Raw genomic sequence first — 23,933 nt, forward strand, 5'->3', positions numbered from 1 at the left:
TGACGAAAACGCCTCTGACCCCAGAACCGGGACCTCAACGTGTTGAACGACCTGAAGCTCTTCGGACGGTTCTCCGGGAGCTTGTGCACTTTGTTCTCCCCCAGGGCCTTGATCATCTGCTCCAAATCCTCACCAAACAACAATTTGCCTTTAAATGGGAGAGAACCCAATTGTGTCTTGGATGAAGAGTCCGCCGACCAATTCTGAAGCCAGAGAAGGCGTCTAGCCGAGACAACTGACACCACAGAACGGGCCAGAACTCGCAAAAGGTCATATAGCGCATCTGCTCCATAAGCTATCACCGCCTCAAGGCGCTCCGCTTGCTGAGCTTCCTCTGGAGGAAGCTCTTGGGCATTCAGTAGCTGTTGGACCCATCTCAACCCTGTCCTCTGCATGAGGGAGCTATATACCACCGCTTGGACACCCAATGCTGACACTTCAAAAAACCTTTTGAGGTACACCTCCAGTTTACGGTCTTGAAGTCTTTCAAAGCCGCTCCTCCTGTCACTGGGATGGTAGTCCTCTTTGTGATCGCAGACACCGACGCATCCCTTTGGGAACCTTGAGGAGTTCCAGGACATCCTCCGGAAGAAGGTACAGTCGACTGTGGTTGAATTGATGCCAAGAAGGGACAGTTATCGAAAGGGATGACAAAAGAATTAAGAAGACTTGAAAGAAAAGGTTTTCTATGATGTAATAAAGAGAATTTGTAATTATGTGTTTAGGGGACAACAATTGAATTGATGGTAAATAGGGTATAAAAATTCCATAGGTGTGAAAAATTGTTAAGGAAAATAAGGTGAAACATTGTAATTAAAGGGATATGTTTACATTGTATTAATTTCTATTGTAAGGTAGTACATTTATGTACATGGTGTTAAGGAGAATTTTTAAAGTGTGTTCACAATATGATGTCTAGTTGAATGAATGAGTGGGTGTATGAAAATTTAGGGTGTGTATTATGTATGGTTTTTAATAAATATATGGAATAAAATATTTAATGTATTTAATGTGAGAATATGGGTATATTGTGTGTAATTCTATAATATAGAATACCTGTATTGAACCCAGTGCAGGGAGATATATGTTCTGCCATGGATAAGTTGGGGGGAGGAATAGTAGTGTTGAACAATGATGATTACACTGCTGAATGTTGGCGCCAATTGTATGACACACAGTTTTATAGGCCATTACTAGAAGACCCAACCGAAGAGCTCAAGGAATTAATAGCCCAAATAGTACAGGAGGCCCTTGATGCCAGGCACATCACTCCACGAGAGTCCCAGTTTTTGGCTATCCCACACCCAATCATTCCAATTTTCTACACAGTACCAAAAATTCACAAAACATTACAAAATCCTCCGGGACGTCCTATAGTAGCGGGCATAGGCTCAGTGCTTGAACCTTTATCCAAGTTTGTTGATGTATTTCTTAGACCGTTAGTCCCATTAAGTAGATCATACGTACAGGATTCATCACATTTAATAGTACTCCTGAAGGATTGTGAACCACCTATGGGCCCAGTGTACCTGGTTACACTTGATATAATATCACTTTACACCAATATACCGCAGGAGGAAGCATTAACTGTTATTGAACAAGCCCTCAATACTCGTAGTCCACCAACACGAGTACCGACATCATTATTGGTTCAGCTAGCAAAATTGGCTTTAACGCGTAACTATTTTCAATTCCAATCTCAATTTTTCCAGCAAATCAAAGGGACAGCTATGGGGGCCACCATGGCTCCCAGCCTAGCTTGTTTGTACGTATCTGCTTTTGAAGAACAATACATATACCATTCTGAATGGGTTCCTTGTGTTTTTAAATGGTTGCGCTACATTGACGATGTCCTCTTAATATGGATAGGCACAGATATACAGTTCTTTTGTTTTGTTGACTGGCTTAATCAATGTAACCCCAATTTACAATTTAATTTTCAAATACATCATAAACAGGTGGACTTTTTGGATGTTTCTATAATATATCAGGAAGGGAGTTTCATTACTACACTTTTTCGTAAACCCACAGACAGGCATACCCTTCTAGCATTTGATAGTTTTCACCCACATCATTTAAAACAGAACATACCTACGGGCCAATTTCTTAGACTCAGGCGTTTATGCTCTTCTACATCGGATTACATCGTTCAAGCTCATGATATGATGTCTCGTTTTCAGGCGAGAGGATATCCTTACAAGATCTTGAAGAGAGCTTTTAAACGAGCCCTCTATGTTAATAGAGAACTTTTATTCCTTCCTCAACCACACCAACAAGATCCCACAATAAATTGTATCCTTCCTTTCTCTATTCATAGTAAATCCATCTCAGACCTGATAAGGAAACATTGGAAGGGGTTAGCTTTGGATAAATTTTTCAAAGCTAATCTGAGATTTACCTTTCGGAGAAGTAGAAATTTGAAGGATATACTAGTGCATTCAGTAAGTAACTTAGATAGGAACATAGTCCATGAGGGTCGCCACAGACCCTGTGGACATTGTTCAGTTTGCCCACACACTCTTGACATCACGCAGTTCACACATCCTAATACAAATAAAACATACTTTTTGAAGGGAGTCTCAGACTGTGACTTGAGTGGAGTGATATATGTCATCACCTGCCCCTGTACACTAATATACGTAGGGAAGACACAACATAAAATCAAAACCCGGATAATTGAACATCGATCGAGTTTACATATTCAAAAGGAGAATGCACCATTAGTTGCTCATTGGTTAGAGAAATCCCATTTGATGTCTGATCTACAATTTTTCGTGTTAGATGTAGTCTCCCCCCCGGTGAGAGGAGGGGACTTTTCACGTATTTTATTACAACAGGAACAGCGATGGATTTTCTGTTTGAATACATTAGTACCGAATGGCCTCAATAGTGAATTAGAATGGCACCACTTTTTATAACACTCCTCTTTTAGAATGCTGATTCTGTTTTCTCCCCTTCTCTATCTATGTAGATCAGCGGCGTGAGTTGACTATCTACATTTTCACTGGAGTATAGGTCAATAGCCCCAATATTCTATTGGGTTCTTTAATCTTAGATTAATCATTATAGTTTTCACTCACTCACGGTTACTATGTTAGCCGAACTAAGTAATACAATTTTGACAGCCCGAGACGCCTGCAGGCATACCCTGCAGTCTCCATTTAAGGGATATGACGTCAGCACGCATGCCTGATGACGGTCACGTCATCAGGGCATTCCAATCATTCTTGATTTCCGCGCCAAAAAGAAAGCGTTTTTAAACCCTTGTATACAACGCCCCAGTTGCGCTCCTGTCATACTTGCTGTCAAACTGATTAAGGTATGTTTTAAATATTATTTAATGTTTTCTGTATAAGCCTGCAGCAACTATTGCCTTATGACACATTTAGTTATAGACGAACAGTTTGGTTAGTAATTGAAAGAAGCCTATACATAAAAAACTAGCGCAACTGTTGGCATTCAGTCTGGACGGTAGTTTTTCAGATCCTGGTACTAATACTTTTCTGTGTTCTTTTCAGATTTTTGTTAAAAGTATTCCCCCCCGAAGCAGCCGGGTGGCGAAACACGGACCGTGTTGGGGGTATTGTGTTTAAAGTTGTTTGTATTGAAATACAGGAGTTGCCGCAATAAATTGATATATATGGAACTTTAAAAACTTTTCCAGGATCTCACATGGTTCCTTGCACTTGTGTTGATGTGTATATATAGTTAAGTGCAAGCCTTTCTCCAGTACTTTGTTGGATTTACTGCCATGGATAAGGCCACTTGTTGACTCCCTGACATTTTTTTTTCATTTATGCATTAATTAATTTATTTATTTATTTAGACGCTTTTATATACCGATGAACGTTGGGAACATCTCATCGGTTCACAATGAACAAAACAGACGACAGCAGCAGGATGGGTAGAGTGGAGGAGAGGCAGAAGCAGAGCTGGGCATACATACTGTCTGTGCTGGCCGGAGTGATGGGGATATACTCCGTGGAGGACTGACTGCTGAGAGATACGCGGGCCCCAGATGGGTCGATTTTAGTACTTCGGCAGGTGTTGGAACAGACCTTGGAATGGTGGAAAAAGTCCAGTTCCCCTGAGTCCATGATTTTCCTGGAAGAGATCCCAGGCATGGTTACCATAGGAAATAATAAATAGGTTACAGCTCCCCCATGCAAATCATGAGAGAGAGAAAATGAGACCCACCTCAGCATGACCCCATTCATCCGAATCGCTCGCTTCCAGTCCTTTAGCGTGGACTTGCCAGCTAAGTGCACAAATTCTTTGGGACTAATCAGATGCTCATCGTACTGTCAAAAAAAAAAAAAAAAAAAAAAACCATGCTGTGGATTGAATGAGGAGATACTCCCTGTTACCCAGACCCGGGAGGAAGAGACACCCCCACATCCCAGGACAGACCAGGAAGGAAGAGACACCCCCATGTCCCAGGACAGACCCCGGGAGAGAGAAAGAAAGAGACACCCTCATGTCCCAGGACAGACCCCGGGAGGAAGAGACACCTCCACGTCCCAGGATAGACCAGGAAGGAAGAGACATCCCCACGTCCCAGGACAGACCTGGGAGGAAGAGACACCCCCACATTTCAGGACAGACCAGGAAGGAAGAGACACCCCCACATCCCAGGACAGACCTGGGAGGAAGAGACACCCCCACGTCCCAGGACAGATCCAGAGAGGAAGAGATACCCCCATGTCCCTGGACAGACCCTGGGAGGAAGAGACACCTCCACGTCCAAGGATAGACCAGGAAGGAAGAGACACCCCCACGTCCCAGGACAGATCCAGAGAGGAAGAGACACCCCCACGTCCCAGGACAGACCCCGGGAGAAAGAAAGAGACTCCCTCATGTCCCAGGACAGACCCCGGGAAAAAAGAGCCATCCCCATGTTCCAGGACAGACCTGGGAGGAAGAGACACCTCCACGTCCAAGGATAGACCAGGAAGGAAGAGACACCCCCACGTCCCAGGACAGATCCAGAGAGGAAGAGACACCCCCACGTCCCAGGACAGACCCCGGGAGAAAGAAAGAGACTCCCTCATGTCCCAGACAGACCCCGTGAAAAAAGAGCCATCCCCATGTTCCAGGACAGACCTGGGAGGAAGAGACACCCCCACGTCCCAGGACAGACCCCAGGAGAAAGAAAGAGACACCCCACGTCCCAGGACAGACCTGGGAGGAAGAGACACCCTCATGTTCCAGGACAGGCCCCGGGAGGAAGAGACATCCCCACGTCCCAGGACAGATCCAGAGAGGAAGAGACACCCCCACGTCTCAGGACAGACCCCGGGAGAAAGAAAGAGACTCCCTCATGTCCAAGGACAGACCCCGGGAGGAAGAGACATCCCCACATTCCAGGACAGACCTGGGAGGAAGAGACACCCTCATGTTCCAGGACAGACCCTGGGAGAAATAAAGAGGCACCCCCACATCCCAGGACAGACCCTGGGAGAAATAAAGAGACACCCCACATCCCAGGACAGACCCTGGGAGGAAGAGACTCCCCAACAACCCAGGACAGACCCTGCGAGGAAGAGACATCCCCACATTCCAGGACAGACCAGAAAGGAAGGGACTCTCCCATGACCCAGGACAGACCCCGGGAGGATGCAATGCAACCCTCTAAGATCAGCAGTATTTAGAAGAGACACCAAGTGAAATTCTGAATGGGGGCTACACACAACTCAGCTCAGCCTGGGACACAGCAATACCTTGGTCTGGCACAAAGGAGCACATATACAGAATGACACAGGGCAATGTCCTGTCTGAATAAATAGTCCCTACTTGAATTGGTGCTTGCCAACTACTTTCTGGATTTCCTGCTCTCAAGTCTGTGCTTACTGTCCAGCTGAAGTCAGATGGTGAGAAGACCACTTTACTCAGTCTGTATACTAAATGCTGTGCGGGGAATGCCTCTCACTTTTACATTTAAAAAAGGAAAATTGGTTCTTACCTGCTAATTTTAGTTCCTGAAATACCACAGATCAGTTCAGACAAGTAGGTTTATGCATCCCTACCAGCAGATAGAGGCAGAGAACCAAAACTTCTCTTTTTTTTATTTTTCTAAAAACTTAAACGACAAACAACAAAAAGGGATACGTCCCTGAGCAAAGCCAGCAGCGGGTAGGAGGGGACATTGGGGTAAGAAAAGGGAGCCAGTCCCCTGGCTATCAGGGTCCCCGGAGGTAGCGGGCCATGACAGTCAGGGGTATCCAACCCCCCAGTTGCCTGGCTCATTTGTTATGAACGCCTTATGTCCGCTGATTTTGTACTGTGCACTCTCATGTATATAGTTATAGTTACAGTTCTATTGCTTTGCATCTACCCATTGATGTTTGTTATATGTAAGGGCTAGCTTTACCCCTTATACAGTATGGGGTAATAGCGCGTCGTAAACACGCGGCCAACTCCCCCGAAACTAATAGCGCCCGCAACATGCAAATGCAATGTTGATGGGCCTATTAGTCATTCCCATGTGATACAGAAAGTAAAATGTGCAGCGAAGCCGCACATTTTACTCTCAGAAATTAACGCCTGCCCAAAGGTAGGCGCTAATTTCGGCCAGCACCAGGGAAGTGCACAGAAAAGCAGAAAAAAACTGCTTTTCTGTACACCCTCCAACTTAATATCATAGCGATATTAAGTGGAGGCCTCAAAAATAAAAAAAAATTTATAATGTGCCCGTGGGTCGGAAGATGGATGTTCAATTATGCCGGCGTCTGTTTTCTGAACCTGTAGCTATTAGCGGGCTCGAGAACCGACGCCAGAAAAATTGAGCGTCAGCTGTCAAACCCGCTGACAGCTGCCGCTCCTGTCAAAAAGGAGGCGCTAGGGACGCGCTAGTGTCCCTAGCGCCTCTTTTTACTGCGGGCCCTCATTTGCATCTTCTTCCCCCCTGAATCACGCGCACAGGAGAGTGGCCTGTGCACGCGACGGGAGAGCGGGTGCTCGCTCGCTCTTCCGCGACTTTTACTGAATCGGCCTGATAGTTGGATGGGAAAATCTAGGGAAGCAGAAGAGCAGTGGGCAAAACTAAAAAGAAGATATAAGGGCAATTAATGAAAAAAGGAAAAAGAGGCTAACTTTGGAGGCCACTACGGTTTTCTAAAAAAGTAACTGAAAAAGTATGGAAAGGAAAATTGGTTCTTGTTTACAAATTTTCATTCCTGTAGTACCACAGATCAGTCCAGACTCCTGGGTTTTGCCTCCCTTCCAGCAGATGGAGACAGAGAAAGTTTCGCTGACACTGGCATATAACCTGGTGTGCCACCTGCAGTCCGCCAGTATTGACCTGTACTCAAGCCAAGATGCTACTAAACCAAAAATGAACGCCTTTGTGGCAGTAGCCACAGAGGCGTTCAAACACTGCACGGAGCGGCAGTAGCCACAGAGGCATTCAAACACTGCACGGAGCGGCAGTAGCCACAGAGGCATTCACGGAGCGGGCTGCCAGTGGCCAGTAGTTGGTGTTCCACCTTCACGGAGCGGAAGGATGGAGGGCTGCTATCTCCAAAAAAAATAAAAAATAAAAACAGGGGTGGGTAAGAGTATGGGGTAAGGGTGTGGCCTGCTTGTTACAGCGGTTGCTACCCCTAATTGAGCTGGACGTTCACTTGGATGCAGATACGGCGCTGCTCTCTAAATTGGTGGTGGGGTGGAGGGGAATTAGGGCTGGAGGGTACTGGAAGCCAATAGTAACAGGTGGGAGAGAAAAAAAGGGGAAAAAAATGGATAAAGTGCATAGCTTGCTGGGCAGACTAGATGGGCCGTTTGGTCTTCTTTGGCCGTCATTTCTATTCAACATCACATAACAGACAGAAAAATGTGGAAAACCTTAATGGGAACAAACTTGTTCCACCCTAACCCCAGAAGAAAACCAAACACGCCACCTTTGGCAACCTTCAGACTATGCACAAAAATAGATCGAGTGGACTCTTCAACCTTCTTCACCCTACTGGGTGGGACTCTGGACTGATCTGTGGTACCACAAGAATGAAAATTAGTAGGTAAGAACCAATTTTCCTTTCCCTTGTCTAAATATTAGACTTTCATAAGATGCTTGTCAGCACTTTTCAAACAAAGATATGACTCAGAATTTAGTTAGAACGAATATAAATTTAATATTTCATATCTTTGGAAGCACAGATGTCAACCTTGCAAGACAGGCAGATCATCACTGTGTCTTACAATCTCTCTTGTGAAAGCTGTTATTTTTATACTTTCAACTATACATAGAAAATGCTTGTGGGAGAATCCTTTACACAATATTACAGTGTCATAACCTGACCTCTTCTAACCTGAAAAACAACCCCCTCCCACCTTAAAAATTCCTTTGTCAACATGGCTTTGATGCACTATGTTTTCTTGTGATCTTCTGTGTTTTGTAAATAGATAGTAGGTCTGTGTTCTGTTGCTGGTGCCAGGCCTTTAATTAAAGCTTTGACCTCCGGGAATCTCCAGTTCACCTGCAATCTTCAGTTCACCTGCTTCTTTCAATGAGATAGGAATCTGTGAGAACCAAGCTTGTATTATGGTTTAGATATTGCCATTGATAACCTCCTGGCCTTTAATTATAGGCTTTGCAGAACTTACAGGTTTCCCAGATCTTCCACATTCTTGAGTCTGAGGTCAGTCAGAAGTTCACTGTATCCCAGCAGTGTCAGTGTGAAGCAGACAGCTAAGGACTCTGGGAATGGCTAAATGAATCAAAGTTCTGAACCAAAATCTTCATTATATCATTTCCCTCTTGTGCCACGTTTCATAGCAACAGTGGCACACCAACCGGTCCTTGATGATGAGCCATAACAAAGGAACTTAAAAGTGTGTCCTAACCACTAACCTTGGTATTTATCAAATGTAGAGCATAATTGTGTGTCCCTCTAAATTCCTAATTAATGTAAACAATACTCATACAAGCATTCACTAGCTAATCAAACAATAACATTCAAACTGAATTACCATAGAAATCATCCATTTCTATGGTTAATTCAGTTTGAATGTCAGTCCAGACTCCTGGGATGCACCAAAGCTTCCCTCAATAGAATGGGACTGTGAGAATCCCGCTCGAAGCTCACTTTCCCCAAAGCCCATGGTCTCTGGAGCTTGGACATCTAAACTGTAATGTCTGAGAAAAGTGAGCAAGGACCTTCAGGGAGCTGCCCTACAAATCTCTTGTGGCAACACATCTGGCCTAGGATGTTACTTGAGCAGCGTGAGCTCTCAGCCCAACAGGCATTTTTTGCCACTCCACAGCACAAAAAGATGACCGGACAGCCGAAAGCTATTAGTGACTTTAAGATAACGTAACAAGGCATGCTTGATATCCAAACCACCACAGCTTTTTTGCGAGAGGCACCGTTGCGTCCACAGACTGATCCAAACAAAGACGATACTAACTTCGGCAGAAAAGAAGGAACTGTATGCAACGAGACTCCCACCTCCGTCATCGTTACAAAAGGATTCCTGCATAACAAAGCTTGTGTCTCCGAGAGTCTTCTAGCATAACAAATTGCCACCAGAAAAACAACTTTCAAGGTAAGATCCTTCATAGGCACCCTTTGAAACGGTTCAAACGGGGCTGCCCACAATCCCTTGAGAATCAAATAAAGATTCCAAGGAGAACATGACTTTTGCACCAAAGGCCACAAATGCTTCACTTTCCCTGAGAAAGGGACATCTGGATGTGCAGCTAGGGCTGCCCCCCCTCCACCCCCCACCCTGTACCTTGCCTCAAAACCAGCCCAGAGCCACTACCAAGACTCAGAGATCCAAAGGACAATCCCTTCACCAACCTTTGTTGCATGAAGGCCAAACTGTGAGCCACTGACGCTCGAGTAGGATCAACCCCCTGCTGTTCGCACCAAGGCTCAATGACTCTCCACACCTACACATAGGCCAAAGGTGTAGAAGTCTCTTTAGCTTGCAACCGAGTGGAAATGCCATCCTCAGGATAACCCTTACATCTCAGATACTTCCTCTCTAAATCCAAGCTGTGATACAGAAGTGAGCCACCTAATCTGAAAATATGGATCGTCCACCTCGAGATTGACCAAAACCATAATTCAGGGCTGCCGAGGCCAATCTGGTGCCACTAGAATCACCTCCCGTGGATGACTCTCTATCTGCCGTAAGACTTTGCCCACCAGCAACCATGGTGGGAAAACACAGAGAAGAATTCCCTGTGGCCAAGAAAGTACCAAGATGTCGACTCCTTCCATGCCACGCTCCCTTCTATGGCTCAAGAAAAAGTGAAACCTTAGCATTCCTCTGGGATACTGGGTACAGTTCTGGAGGCCTCACTTCAAAAGGATAGAAACAGGATGGACTCGGCCCAGGGGGGGCTACTAAAATGGGCAATGGGCTTCCTTCTAAAGCCTATGGGGATAGGCAAGATATGATAGAGACACTTAAATAACTCCAAGATTTCCATGCACAGGATGTGAGCCTCTTTCCATAAAGAATGAGGAGTCATGAGATGAGGGTGAAAGGGAATAGACTTGCAAGTAACCTTAGAAAATATTTCTTGGGTGGTGGATGCATGGCAGTGTCTCTCAGTAGCTGTAGTGGAAACAAGAACAGGATATGAAATCAAGAAAGCATGGCATAAACACAGAGGATCTGAGGAGGTGAAGGGAATTGTAATGCTAAATTAGAGAGGCCATGTAGTCTTTTCCTGCCACCACGTTTCTATTTCTAAAAGTAGAAGCTGCAGGCACTTTCTGCTGTATGCCTGGCTGTGGATTGCGTGTATGTGTGCAAGTCAGAGGGTATTGGCCAATAAACATAGGCTGGGTTACAGGTTCCTCTGCCCCAGGCAGAAAGTGTACACCCCTCATGGTCTTCCCTCCCCTCCCCTCATCCACTCTGCCATTACCTGAACACACTTGACATTAATTCCTGGGCACACAAACTTTCTCCAGATCAAGTTGGCTTTACTCTCTCCACATGTGATGGGGTAAATGATTTCAGCTTCCACATTTTCCTCCCCAGCCATCTTCACTTCTCCAAGATAAAGCAGGGAGAGGGAGTTAGAGAGAAGGGCAGTGAGCTGCTGCTGTTTATCCACAGAATACACCAGCTGTCAATTATTGAGATTGATTCTTGTGCTTATCTTAAGGTAAGCAAATATATAAAATACTAAAAATATAACAACAAATTCAACCGTGGCATTGTCACTTCTAGAAACGAGTTTTACTAGTCTATGTTGGCACTTCAAACAGTCGCCTGTAGCTGGTGACACAGCAAACTAGCATTCCACCTTGCCCCTTTGAAAGATTTATACACAGTACTTAATTCCTCACACAGACCGCAGTTTCCTACATGTTGAAGAGAGCTGGTGCTGGTTATTCTCCAGCACTCTAGCAGAGATGATGGGGAGAGACAGAAGGACTGCAGGGTAAGGAGGCGAGGTGGGAAAACCAAGGGGTACAGAGAGAGAGGAGAGGACGGCAGGGAGAGGAGGTGGGACAGCCAAGGGATGCAGAGAGAGGAGAGGACGGCAGGGTAAGGAGGAGAGGTGGGACAGCCAAGGGGTGCAGGGAGAGGAGAGGACGGCAGGGTAAGGAGGAGAGGTGGGACAGCCAAGGGGTGCAGGGAGAGGAGAGGACGGCAGGGTAAGGAGAGGAGGGGGGACAGCCAAGGGGTGCAGGGAGAGGAGAGGACGGCAGGGTAAGGAGAGGAGGGGGGACAGCCAAGGGGTGCAGGGAGAGGAGAGGACGGCAGGGTAAGGAGAGGAGGTGGGACAGCCAAGGGGTGCAGGAAGAGAGGAGAGGACGGCAGGGTAAGGAGAGGAGGGGGGACAGCCAAGGGGTGCAGGAAGAGAGGAGAGGACGGCAGGGTAAGGAGAGGAGGTGGGACAGCCAAGGGGAGCAGAGAGAGAGGAGAGGACGGCAGGGAGAGGAGGTGGGAAACCAAGGGGTGCAGGGAGAGGAGAGGACGGCAGGGTAAGGAGGAGAGATGGGTGCAGGGAGAGAGGAGAGGACGGCAGGGGACGTGGGATGGTGACAGGATGTGGTGAGGTAGAGGAAGGTATCCAAATTTCCCCTACCTAAGACAGTCTCTTTTAGCTGGGGGCAGCCTGAGAAGGCAGCGGCGGCGGCAGCTGCTGCATTTTCTGTTTCTATGGTCTCTTCTGAAAGACTTCTGCAGGAAAGAGAAAATCACAATAATTGTGGAAACGATCAAGCCCCTCAGTCTTGAACAGCGCCCAAACGCACCCGAGCCCTCCACACCAACAAGCATCTGAAAAAGAGAAAGAATACCGGAGGAAAGGAAGCGTGGGAGAAATAGTGCAATAGCACTGCGGAGGGATTGGCACCTGCGGAGGATTATAACATCTGAGGGTAAGGCAGGCAAGCACCACCCTGAGCATCCATGGAAAGGTGATTTCACTTAGGGTGCAAAAAGCTCAGAGTAGCTTCTTTAACACCAAAATACCCCCTCCCCCCATCTTCAATCAGTCCTGCAGGCAGGCAGTCACTACCTGGAGCCACAGGCTTGCCCTTGCATGTATGAAAGACAAGCACACGTTACTGCTGGTGTTCAGAATCCATATTCTTCTATCCCACATGAGTTAGGGATTGAATCCATTCCAGCAAGCAAGACTGTGTAAGGGCTGCACCCTTGTACGTCACTGGGAGGACAGAGAAGGGACTATACATCCACTGGCAGCAGGCCAAGCAAAGTCTGACCCTCCTCCTCACCTCATCCCTCTCTGTTCCTCTGTCCAAACTCCACTCTCTCTATTCGACTACTCTACCATCTCCCTCTCTCCGCTCCTGCCTTCCCCCCTTCTCACTCTCTTTCTCCTCCTTAGTCAGCGGCAGTGAGTGAGTGGGGTCTTGGGTTGCTGCACAGAGTCCTGGGTGGTTCGGGCCCAGAGTTGCAGAAGTGGTAGACATGGCCAATGCACCACTGCTCTCCTCTTCCTGTCACAGAACAGCTTCTGGCTGCTCAACCCAGGCTCGCATCTCCCACAGTGGCAATGACCCCTGTATATGATACTATTCCAAAACCAATGGTGTGAAATCATATTTAACCGAAGAATAAGATTCTTGAAAAGAAGAGAACTATCTTTAAAAAAGTCCTACTTTGTCTGTACATAGGAGGGTAAAAATTATGTGAATATGAGAGTGAGGAACAGACAGTGAAAGAATGACAGAGAGATTAACAGAAAGAGAGAGAAAAATAGAAATGCAGTCACAAATATAGAGATTAGAACTTCCAAGCCCAGCAGAACCACTGCTGCTATTTCCTCTTCTAAGTCTTCTCCTTAGCAGAATAGCAGCAGGAGCCAGGAAGGAAGGAAGGAGATGAGAACGGACAAAGACGCAGGCACAGGAGGGAAGGAGATGAGAACGGGCAATGCCGCAGGCACAGGAGGGAAGGAGATGAGAACGGGAAATGCCGCAGGCACAGGAGGGGATGGGAGGGAAAGGGATGAGAACGGGCAATGCCGCAGGCACAGAAGGGAAGGAGATGAGAACGGGCAATGCCGCAGGCACAGGAGGGCAAATGAAAGGAAGGGGATGAGAACGGGCAATGCCGCAGGCACAGGAGGGAAGGAGATGAGAACGGGCAATGCCGCAGGCACAGGAGGGCAGCTGTAAGGAAGGGGATGAGAACGGGCAATGCCGCAGGTACAGGAGAGGATGGAAGGGAAGGAGATGAGAACAGGCAATGCCGCAGGCACAGGAGGGAAGGAGATGAGAACGGGCAATGCCGCAGGCACAGGAGAGGATGGGAGGGAAGGAGATGAGAACAGGCAATGCCGCAGGCACAGGAGGGAAGGAGATGAGAACGGGCAATGCCGCAGGGACAGGAGGGCAGCTGTAAGGAAGGGGATGAGAACGGGCAATGCCGCAGGCACAGGAGGGAAGGAGATGAGAACGGGCAATGCCGCAGGCACAGGAGAGGATGGGAGGGAAGGAGCAGAGAACGGGCAATGCCACAGGCACAGGAGGGCAGCTGTAAGGAAGGAGATGAGAACGGGCAATGCCGCAGGGACAGGAGGGCAGCTGGAAGGAAGGAGATGAGAACGGGCAATGCCGCAGGGACAGGAGGGCAGCTGTAAGGAAGGGGATGAGAACGGGCAATGCCGCAGGCACAGGAGGGAAGGAGATGAGAACGGGCAATGCCGCAGGCACAGGAGAGAAGGAGATGAGAACGGGCAATGCCGCAGGCACAGGAGAGGATGGGAGGGAAGGAGATGAGAACGGGCAGTGCCGCAGGGACAGGAGAGGATGGGAGGGAAGGAGATGAGAACGGGCAGTGCCGCAGGGACAGGAGAGGATGGGAGGGAAGGAGATGAGAACGGGCAGTGCCGCAGGCACAGGAGAGGATGGGAGGGAAGGAGATGAGAACGGGCAATGCCGCAGGCACAGGAGAGGATGGGAGGGAAGGAGATGAGAACGGGCAATGCCGCAGGCACAGGAGAGAAGGAGATGAGAACGGGCAATGCCGCAGGGACAGGAGAGGATGGGAGGGAAGGAGATGAGAACGGGCAGTGCCGCAGGGACAGGAGGGCAAGTATAAGGAAGGGGGATGAGAACGGGCAATGCCCAGGGACAGGAGAGGATGGGAGGGAAGGAGATGAGAATGGGCAGTGCCGCAGGGGCAGGAGAGATGAGAGGGAAGGGGATGAGAACGGGCAATGCCGCAGGGGAAGGAGATGAGAACGGGCAATGCCACAGGGACAGGAGAGATGAGAGGGAAGGAGATGAGAACCGGCAATGCCACAGGGACAGGAGGGCAGTTTGTAAGGAAGGAGATGAGAACGGGCAATGCCGCAGGGACAGGAGGGAAGGAGATGAGAACAGGAAATGCCGCAGGGACAGGAGAGGATGAGAGGGAAGGAGATGAGAACGGGCAATGCTCAGGGACAGGAGGGAAGGAGATGAGAACGGGCAATGCCGCGGGGATGGGAGGGAAGGGGATGAGAACGGGCAATGCCGCAGGGACAGGAGGGCAGCTGTAAGGAAGGGGATGAGAATGGGCAATGCCGCAGGGTCAAGAGAGGATGGGAGGGAAGGGGATGAGAATGGGCAATGCCACAGGGACAGGAGGGCAGTTTGTAAGGAAGGAGCAGAGAATGGGCAATGCCACAGGGACAGGAGGGCAGTTGTAAGGAAGGGGATGAGAACAGGCAATGTCGCAGGGCCAGAAGTGCTGTTGTAAAGGAAAACTGGTTCTTACCTGCTAATTTTTGTTCCTGAAGTACCACAGATCAGTGCAGACAAGTGGGTTTATGCATACCTACCAGCAGATGGAGGCAGAGAACAAAACTTTGAGGCACTGCTACATAACTGAGAGTGCCACCTGCAATCCCTCAGTATTGACCTGTACCCAAGCCAAGATGTCTACCTTAACAAACCCTAATAAACCTTGGGCAAACAGAGACTTAAAAGTTGGAGTCCCCTGAAAACTAAGCCCCCTTAACTCAAAGGATATACCAAACTATGCACACTTTTCATTAATCTGAGTATATCACATACCAGCTCAGCAACATATAGAAGTGAGGAAGTCTTTCGAAAGATGGCGGTGGGTCTCTGGACTGATCTGGGGTACTTCAGAAATGAAAGTTAGCAAGTAAGAACCAATTTTCCTTTCCTGTTTGTACCCCAGATCAGTCCAGACAAGTGGGCTGTACCCAAGCTCCTCTCTTATGGGCAGGAACTCGAAAGACCCTTGCGCAACACACTTTCCCCAAAAGTCGACTCTTCCGGTGCCCGCACATCTAAGTGGTAATGTCTGGTAAAAGTGTAAAGAGAAGACCACATCGCTATATGACAAATCTCCTGTGGAGAAAGCAGAGATTGCCTGCACCCTAGTGGAATGTGCTCTCAACCCCTTCGGCACTGACCGGCCATTACAGATGAAAGCCGAAGCTATCGTCTCCTTCAACCATTGTGCAATAGTGCCCTTGGAAGCCTGGATTTCCTTTCTTTGCTCCACTGAACAGGACAAACAGATGATCAAATCTCCAAAAGGCATTCATCATCTTAAGATATCAAAAATGAATCCGACACACATCCAATAAGTGAAGCTTCCTTGCCATCGGAGCATCGGGTGCCAAATTTGGAAAGGCTGGTAGCTCGACAACCTGGTTAAGGTGAAAGGAGGACACCACCTTAAGGCATAAAGGAAGAGAAACAGTCTGTAAAGAAACCCCTCTTCTGAAAAACGCAGGAAAGGGTCCCTACACGACAATGCTTGCAGCTCAGAAATCCTTCTAGCTGAACAGATAGCAACCAGAAAAACAGGCTTCAGGGTTAAATCCTTTAAAGAAGCCCTTCTAACCAGTTCAAAGGGAGGACCACATAGCACCCGAAGAACCTAATTCAGATTCCATGCTGAACAAATCTTCTGGATTGGAGGACAAAGATATTTTGCCCCCTTGAGAAAACAAAATGAGACGCCAACGGTCTTCCTTGAATCCTACCTCAAAGGGACCCTAAAGCTGCCATCTGAACCTGAACAGAATTATAGGCCAAACCTTTAGCTAAGCTGTTTTGCAAAAAGGCCAGAATCTGCAGAACGTCCTCCTTCAAAGGCTGAAGCCCTATTCTGCAAACACCACGATTCAAACACTCTCCACCCTCAGACAAAAGCCAACAAAAGTGGAAGGCCTCCTTGCCTGAAGCAAAGTCGCAATCACAGGCTCAGAATAACCCTTCAAGCAGAGCCATCGCCTCTCAAAAGCCAAACCATTAGACAGAAGCGATCCTCCTGGTTGAAAATACGGGCCCCTGATGCAAAAGCCCTGACAGATAGGCCAAGCGAATGGGACCATCCACTGCTAGAAGTCCGCAAACCACGGCTGGAGCAACCACTCGGGTGCCACCAGAATCACCCTACCCAGATGAAGCTCAATGCCCCGCAGCACTTGACCTACGAAAGGCCACAGTGGAAACACGTACAGAAGCAGATGTGTCGGCCATGGATGAACAAGAGTGTCGATGCCCTCCGATCCGACCTCCCTTCTGAGACTGAAAAACTGATCTATCTTCGCATTTCTTGAAATTGTCATGGAGGTCCACCACTGGTCTGCCCTACCTGGCCTGAATCAAGGAGAATGCCTCTGCCATCAACTCCCACTTCCCCAGATATAGACAATGTCTGCTGATGAAGTCCGCCTGCACGTTTTCCACGCCAGCTACATGGGAAGCAACTACTCTTTCCAGATGTTTCTCTGCCCAAACAAATAGTTCTTGCACATCCAGCAAGATGACTCTTTGTTCCACCCAGCCGGATGATATACGCCACTGTCATTGTACTCGCACTGCCTTGTCTTGAATGAGTGGGAGAAACACCATTAAGGCTTTGCACACTGCCCTGGTTTCCAGTCGACAGATGGACCAGGTCGCTTCCTCTGATGACCACTGCAACTGGGCTGATTTTCCTTGACACATCACCCCCCCCACCCCCCCCCAACCAGAGAGGCTGGCATCTGTCATCACCACCACCCAGTCAGGCACTTCCAGATCCATCCCTTTCTCGAAATTATACCGAAACAGCCACCATGAGAGAGTGGAACTGATATCCTCTGGCAACAGCAAAGGAAGCTGAAATTCCTCTGAAAGCAGATTCCAACTAGATAACAGTGCCCTCTCTGCAGCGGGCGCATGTGAGCAAAGGCCCATGGAACCCAGGACCTGCAAATAATCCCAGACCCTGGGGACTAACAGACGTAGCAGCCGAAGGACCTGACTCTGCAACTTTACTACCCTCTCCATAGTCAGAAACACCTTCCCCATCTGGCTATCAAAGCTTGCCCCCAGATATTCCAACGACTGCATTGGCTTTAAATGGCTCTTTCCCAGATTCGTCACCCAACCCAATGAATCCAGGAGCTGCAGGACCCGCTGGACTGAGCGACAAGATTCCATTTCCAACTTTGCCCCTACTAACCAATCGTCCAGGTACAGGTGCACCTTCCTGAGTGCCACCGCCACTACCACCATCACCTTTTTGAACGTGCATGGTGCTGTCACCAACCCAAAGGGAAGGCCCTGAAATTGGAATGCTTCCCTAGGACCATGAACCTCAGGAACCTCTGGTGTTTGGCCCAAATGGGGATATGGAGATAAGCTTCCGACAAGTCTACTTACACGAGAAACTCCCCTTTGCGCACTGCTGCTATCACCGGGTGCAACGTCTCCATCCAAAACCGCGGTACCCGGAGGGCAGCACTGACCTTCTGCAGATCGGGAATGGACTGAAAAGTCCACTCCTTTTTGATCACCACGAAGTACACGGAGTACTGACCCTGTGCCCTCTCCTGAGGGGGCACTGGAACAATGGTGTGCTGGAACTGTAGCCGTTGCAAAGTATCCTGCATTGTCTCTCACTTGGACTGGGAGATGCAGCGGGAGATTACAAAGGTGTCCCTGAGCGTACAAGAAAATTTTAAGGCGTAGCCAACTCTTACCACGTCCAGGACTGGTCCGACGTGATCCTGGTCTACTTCTTGTAAAAGAGGGACAGCCTCCCTCTGATAGCTGCCAGAGAGGAATGGACCAGCTCGCCTTCATTGGCCAATCGCATTTCTGCCATCTCCCTGGAACCCACCATCCCTCGGAGGTCTGCATTGGGCTCAAAAGGAGCCCAATGCAGACCTCCGAGGGCTCCTGCCAGCGCGAAGCCACCTTGCCTCTTGGAAGCAAGCTCGTGGAGGAAATGACTTCTTGGGGGTCTTCTTGTCCTCAGGCAACTGATTACCCTTCGACCCTCCCAACTGCTTCATGAGCTGCTCCAGATCCTCCCCAAACAGCAGCTTGCCCCTCAAGTGAAGGTCAAACAGCTGTGCTTTAGACCACAGATCCACTGACCAATTTCGCAGCCATAGGAGCCTCCGTACCAACACCGCAGAGACCATGCTCCTGGTGGAAGTTCGGATCATGTCATACAGGGCATCCACTACATAGATCACGTCCGCTTCCAAGCGGGTAGCTTGAGCCGCCTCAACCACTGATCCCGACCGCTTATCATGCATTTTCTGCACCCAGCACAAGCAGGCTCTCCACATCAAGCTTCCACACACCGCCGCACAGACTCAAGGCTGAAACCTCAAACAGCCTTTTAAGTAAAATTTCCAGCTTCCGATCCAGGATAACCTTCAGTGCGCTGAACCTGCCACCAAGATGGTCGTCTTCTTGGTAACCGCAGACACCGCTGCATCCACCTTAGGAATCTTCTATGACTCCAACATCAAGCCCGCTTTGGGAGATTCCCACTCCAGATCCACCAGCTTCTTCACCTTCTTTGGCAACAGAAAAGCCTTAGGGGGTCCCTGTGATCCCTCTAGAACCGGGTTTACTCCATTATCCGAATCGTTTTTAGTAACCTTAATCCCCAGCTCCTCTAACACCTGGGGATTTAGCAGGCCCAGCTCATCCCTACAGAACAGCCGAACCACACAAGGGTCGACACCGTCCGAGATTGGAACCTCATCGGATCCTACACTGGATCCACCAAGGTGCCAACAGGGTCCATGTCCAGATCCACCGGTCCTCCCTGCATCTGATCCAGATCATTTGTCTCCTCTGAAGAGTCGTCTTCTACCACGGCCCAATTGAGACCCAAGGCTCGCAGGATCCCTCCGGATTCTGCATGCCCCCCCGATCCCTTCCTGGGCAAAGACCTATTGGACCCTGTTCCCTTTTTGGCCAAATAGGCCTTATGGAGCAGAAGGACAAACTCCACGCAAAAAAATTCCAGATCCGAAGAAGAAGGGTCCGGGTCTCCCAGCACTTCTTCCCTTCCCCCTGCTGCTGGGTCTTGATTCACGGGAAACAGTGAGGGAGGGGAGTTCCGAGGCTCTGCCACAGCAGCCCAACTCCCAGCACGTGCTGACAAAATGGCCGCCGGCTCCTCTGACCCCCAACCCCCACCCCAGCTGACCTTGTGCTCCTGCCATCCCCGGAGGTCCTAGCCCCCCTGGAGACGCATTCCCTGCAAAACACGGTCGAATCGAGGAGAGCTCATTTGGAACTGCAGCCACAACAAACTTCGCCGCGCTGCGTGGGAGGTGGCATGTTGCTGCCAATGCAAGGAGAAATTGGTGCTGCCCAGTGCTGAAAACAGCACTGGGCCCCACCAAGGAACGACTTCAGCCTCCCGCACCCTTACCTGCCTCCTGGCAGAGAAATCCAGCCGCTCAACTGCCTCAGCCCTGCTCCTCTTCTTCCAGCAAATAGCTCTATTTTTTTTTTTCCAAAAAACTTAAAACACACAGACATTGACAAACAGGGTCAGGGAAGGGAAGAAAATTCAAATACATCCTTTCTTCCGAAGGAGGCTGAGTGCTGAGGGTGCCAGAGACTCAGAGGGGGTGAGGAAACCAGGACCCCTGGTTTTCACTCCCCCTGACAAGGGCTGAGTCAGAACAGGGATCGCCAACCCTCCGCTTGCCCTGCTCAACCCAAGGGATGGCCCACGAAGGAACCTAACACCTCGGGGAGTCGAAATCTCCTAAAAATGTTCTCTCTTCTTTTATTTTTTTTGAAACTCCAGACTGCAGGTTTGCACCTCTGCCATCTGCTGGAGACAGAGAAATACTGAGGGACTGCAGGTGGCGCTCTCGGTTATGTAGCAGTGCCTCAAAGTTTTGTTCTCTGCCTCCATCTGCTGGGAGGGATACATAAACCCATTTGTCTGGACTGATCCAGGGTACAAACAGGAAGGAAGGAAATGAGAATGGGCAATGCCACAGGATAGGAGGGGATGGGAAGGAAGGAGATGAGAACGGGCAATGCTGCAGGAGTGGGAGGAGGAATGAGGTAAGAATGGGCACGCAGCAGGAGAGGGCAGAAGGAGGCGAGGAGGGGCACGGTGCAGGGAGGAGGGAGGAGGGGAGGCGAGAAGGTTCACGGTGCAGGGAGGAGGGGAGGCGAGAAGGGGCAGGGTGCAGGGAGGAGGGGAGGCGAGAAGGGGCAGGGTGCAGGGGAGGAGGGGAGGCGAGAAGGGGCAGGGTGCAGGGAGGAGGGGAGGCGGGAAGGGGCAGGGTGCAGGGAGGAGGGGAGGCGAGAAGGGCAGGGTGCAGGGAGGAGGGGAGGCGAGAAGGGGCAGGGTGCGGGGAGGAGGGGAGGCGAGAAGGGGCAGGGTGCGGGGAGAAGGGGAGGCGAGAAGGGGCAGGGTGCGGGGAGGAGGGGAGGCGAGAAGGGGCAGGGTGCGGGGAGGAGGGGAGGCGAGAAGGGGCAGGGTGCGGGGAGGAGGAGAGGCGAGAAGGGGCAGGGTGCGGGGAGGAGGAGAGGCGAGAAGGGGCAGGGTGCGGGGAGGAGGGGAGGCAGGAAGGGGCAGGGTGCGGGGAGGAGGGGAGGCGAGAAGGGGCAGGGTGCAGGGAGGAGGGGAGGCAGGAAGGGAGGGTGCAGGGAGGAGGGGGGAGGCGAGAAGGGGCAGGTGGGGAGGAGGGGAGGCGAGAGAAGGGGCAGGGTGCAGGGAGGAGGGGAGGCGAGAAGGGTCTCGGTGCAGGGAGGAGGGGAGGCGAGAAGGTTCTCGGTGCGGGGAGGAGGGGAGGCGAGAAGGGGCAGGGTGCGGGGAGGAGGGGAGGCGAGAAGGGGCAGGGTGCGGGGAGGAGGGGAGGCGAGAAGGGGCAGGGTGGCGGGGAGGAGGGGAGGCGAGAAGGGGCAGGGTGCAGGGAGGAGGGAGGCGAGAAGGTTCTCGGTGCAGGGAGGAGGGGAGGCGAGAAGGTTCTCGGTGCAGGGAGGAGGGGAGGCGAGAAGGGCAGGGTGCGGGGAGGAGGGGAGGCGAGAAGGGGCAGGGTGCGGGGAGAAGGGGAGGCGAGAAGGGGCAGGGTGCGGGGAGGAGGGGAGGCGAGAAGGAGCAGGGTGCGGGGAGGAGGGGAGGAGGGGAGGCGAGAAGGGGCAGGGTGCGGGGAGGAGGGGAGGCGGCAAGAAGGGGCAGGGTGCGGGGAGGAGGGGAGGCGAGAAGGGGCCAGGGTGCGGGAGAAGGGGAAGGCGAGAAGGGGCAGGGGTGCGGGGAGGAGGGGAGGCGAGAAGGGGCAGGGTGCAGGGAGGAGGGGAGGCGAGAAGGTTCTCGGTGCAGGGAGGAGGGGAGGCGAGAAGGTTCTCGGTGCAGGGAGGAGGGGAGGCGAGAAGGGGCAGGGTGCAGGGAGGAGGGGAGGCGAGAAGGGGCAGGGTGCAGGGAGGAGGAGAGGCGAGAAGGGGCAGGGTGCGGGGAGGAGGGGAGGCGAGAAGGGGCAGGGTGCGGGGAGGAGGGGAGGCGAGAAGGGGCAGGGTGCAGGGAGGAGGGGAGGTGAGAAGGGGCAGGGTGCAGGGAGGAGGGGAGGTGAGAAGGGGCAGGGTGCAGGAAGGAGGGGAGGTGAGAAGGGGCAGGGTGCAGGAAGGAGGGGAGGTGAGAAGGGGCAGGGTGCAGGGAGGAGGGGAGGTGAGAAGGGGAGAAGGGGCACGGTGCAGGAGTTGGGGCAAGGAGGTGGAAACAGGCCTAGCACAGGAGCAAGGAGAAAAAGAGCTGCCAGAGAGAAAGAAGAGAGATTTGGCTTTCCCTAAAGAAAGAAGGTGGCACGAGGGCAATTCCTCTGACTTAAGAAAAAATGAATTACAAGTCCAGGGCCCGTACTCTGCTTCCCAGAACGAATCGACCTGGGTCTCAATGCAAGAATGTGTCATTAACACCCAAAACTAACTTCGGGGCTGATGCAATACTGTGCGCAGTGGCCAGCGCACGGTTTAACAGGCGATTGGCACACATCCGTAACCCCTGTCACAATACGAGGATCATCGCGACGCTAATAGTGCCCTTCATATGTAAACTCCATGTGGATGAGGCTATTAGCTAATCCCCGTGATGCAAAAACTTTCCTGCACGGCCAACGTGCCTGGGGCTGGCGTAAAGTTATGTCATACTCAAGGGCGCACTGAAAAAATAGAAAAATCCTGCTTTCTGCGATTCCTCCTAATAGTATCGAAGCAATATTAAGCAGGAGGAACCAAATAAAGTAAATTAAAAAAAAAAGTTCTGGACACCCCATAGACATACACAAGATACAGGGTCCAGGCCATATGTCCTGTGCGTGTATATGCTAGTAGCGGGAGAAAACGGACGCTCGTAGATTGAGCGTCCGTTTTCCCCACCTGCTTGACAGCCACCTCTACTGTGCACCCGATGCCGAGGCACTGGGGTCGCACAAATTTTCCCTAGTGCCTCCTTTTTTGCATGACCCCTAATTTAAATATTGCATCGCTTGCCCAGGAGAAGTGACTGGGCGCACGTTAGGAAAATGGATGCTCAGTCCTGAGTGCCCGTTTTCTGCACACAAATATTGCATCGGCCCCTTAGTGACATGGGCTGTGGTATGCAAGCACCGTTGCTCATCTCAGTAATGAAGGGTGCCTCTCTCATGTTTATTTAAAAACTTTTCTATACCGTCGCTAAGTTATATACCATCGCAACGGTTTACAAATAGGCACATGGACTAAGGTATGTAAATGTAGGACATCGTACATTCTAACAGGTGCCGATAAAGTTCGGTTACAATTTCATAAATAAAATCATTATTTGAGTAATGTTGGTCAAGTCCAGGTATATCATTGAGTTACTATCGCTTTGAGATATTACTTCTTAAATGTAGGATTGAGTAAATTCATTCTCATCTGCATTACCCTGTACTTTACATTACCCAATACCTTTTAAGTCAGATGTAACCTCAGCTCTGAAGTCTACAAACCTTGAAGATGGAACCGTTAGTTCTTGTAGATTTAAACCTTATTCTGAAGATGTAAACTTAGATTTTGAAGACTGTAATCTGTAAGCATTTGTATTCATTGTAAGAATTTGTATTTATTATTTAGATATTTACATTGATCTGTTACCACTTGGTCCTGTTCTCTCCTTTACCTCAAGTTCTAAGTTCCTACAAAGTTAGCCTTGTTATTTTATACCCACTTGTTTGATGTAATTTTCCAATA

General features: G+C 50.1%; 1 protein-coding gene across 4 annotated transcripts in view; it reads right to left on the bottom strand.

Annotated features, from left to right (window-relative positions):
* Nucleotides 1-23,933, bottom strand: part of GMEB2 (glucocorticoid modulatory element binding protein 2) — a 109,899-nt gene that overhangs the window by 43,000 nt on the left and 42,966 nt on the right. Inside the window, exons 3-6 of one of the 4 annotated variants that reach the window (XM_029612885.1) lie at nucleotides 12,056-12,150; nucleotides 10,883-11,007; nucleotides 4,198-4,301; nucleotides 3,947-4,104 (exon numbers count right to left, since the gene is read on the bottom strand). In XM_029612885.1, the coding sequence (XP_029468745.1) occupies nucleotides 3,947-4,104; nucleotides 4,198-4,301; nucleotides 10,883-11,007; nucleotides 12,056-12,150 (482 nt within the window). Of the gene's footprint in view, nucleotides 1-3,946; nucleotides 4,105-4,197; nucleotides 4,302-10,882; nucleotides 11,011-12,055; nucleotides 12,151-23,933 lie in introns of all 4 variants that reach the window. The other 3 variants (XM_029612884.1, XM_029612888.1, XM_029612887.1) reach the window with 3 other exon arrangements.

The sequence above is a fragment of the Rhinatrema bivittatum genome, chromosome 8, assembly GCF_901001135.1.
Source record: "Rhinatrema bivittatum chromosome 8, aRhiBiv1.1, whole genome shotgun sequence".
Taxonomy (NCBI): Eukaryota; Metazoa; Chordata; class Amphibia; order Gymnophiona; family Rhinatrematidae; genus Rhinatrema; species Rhinatrema bivittatum.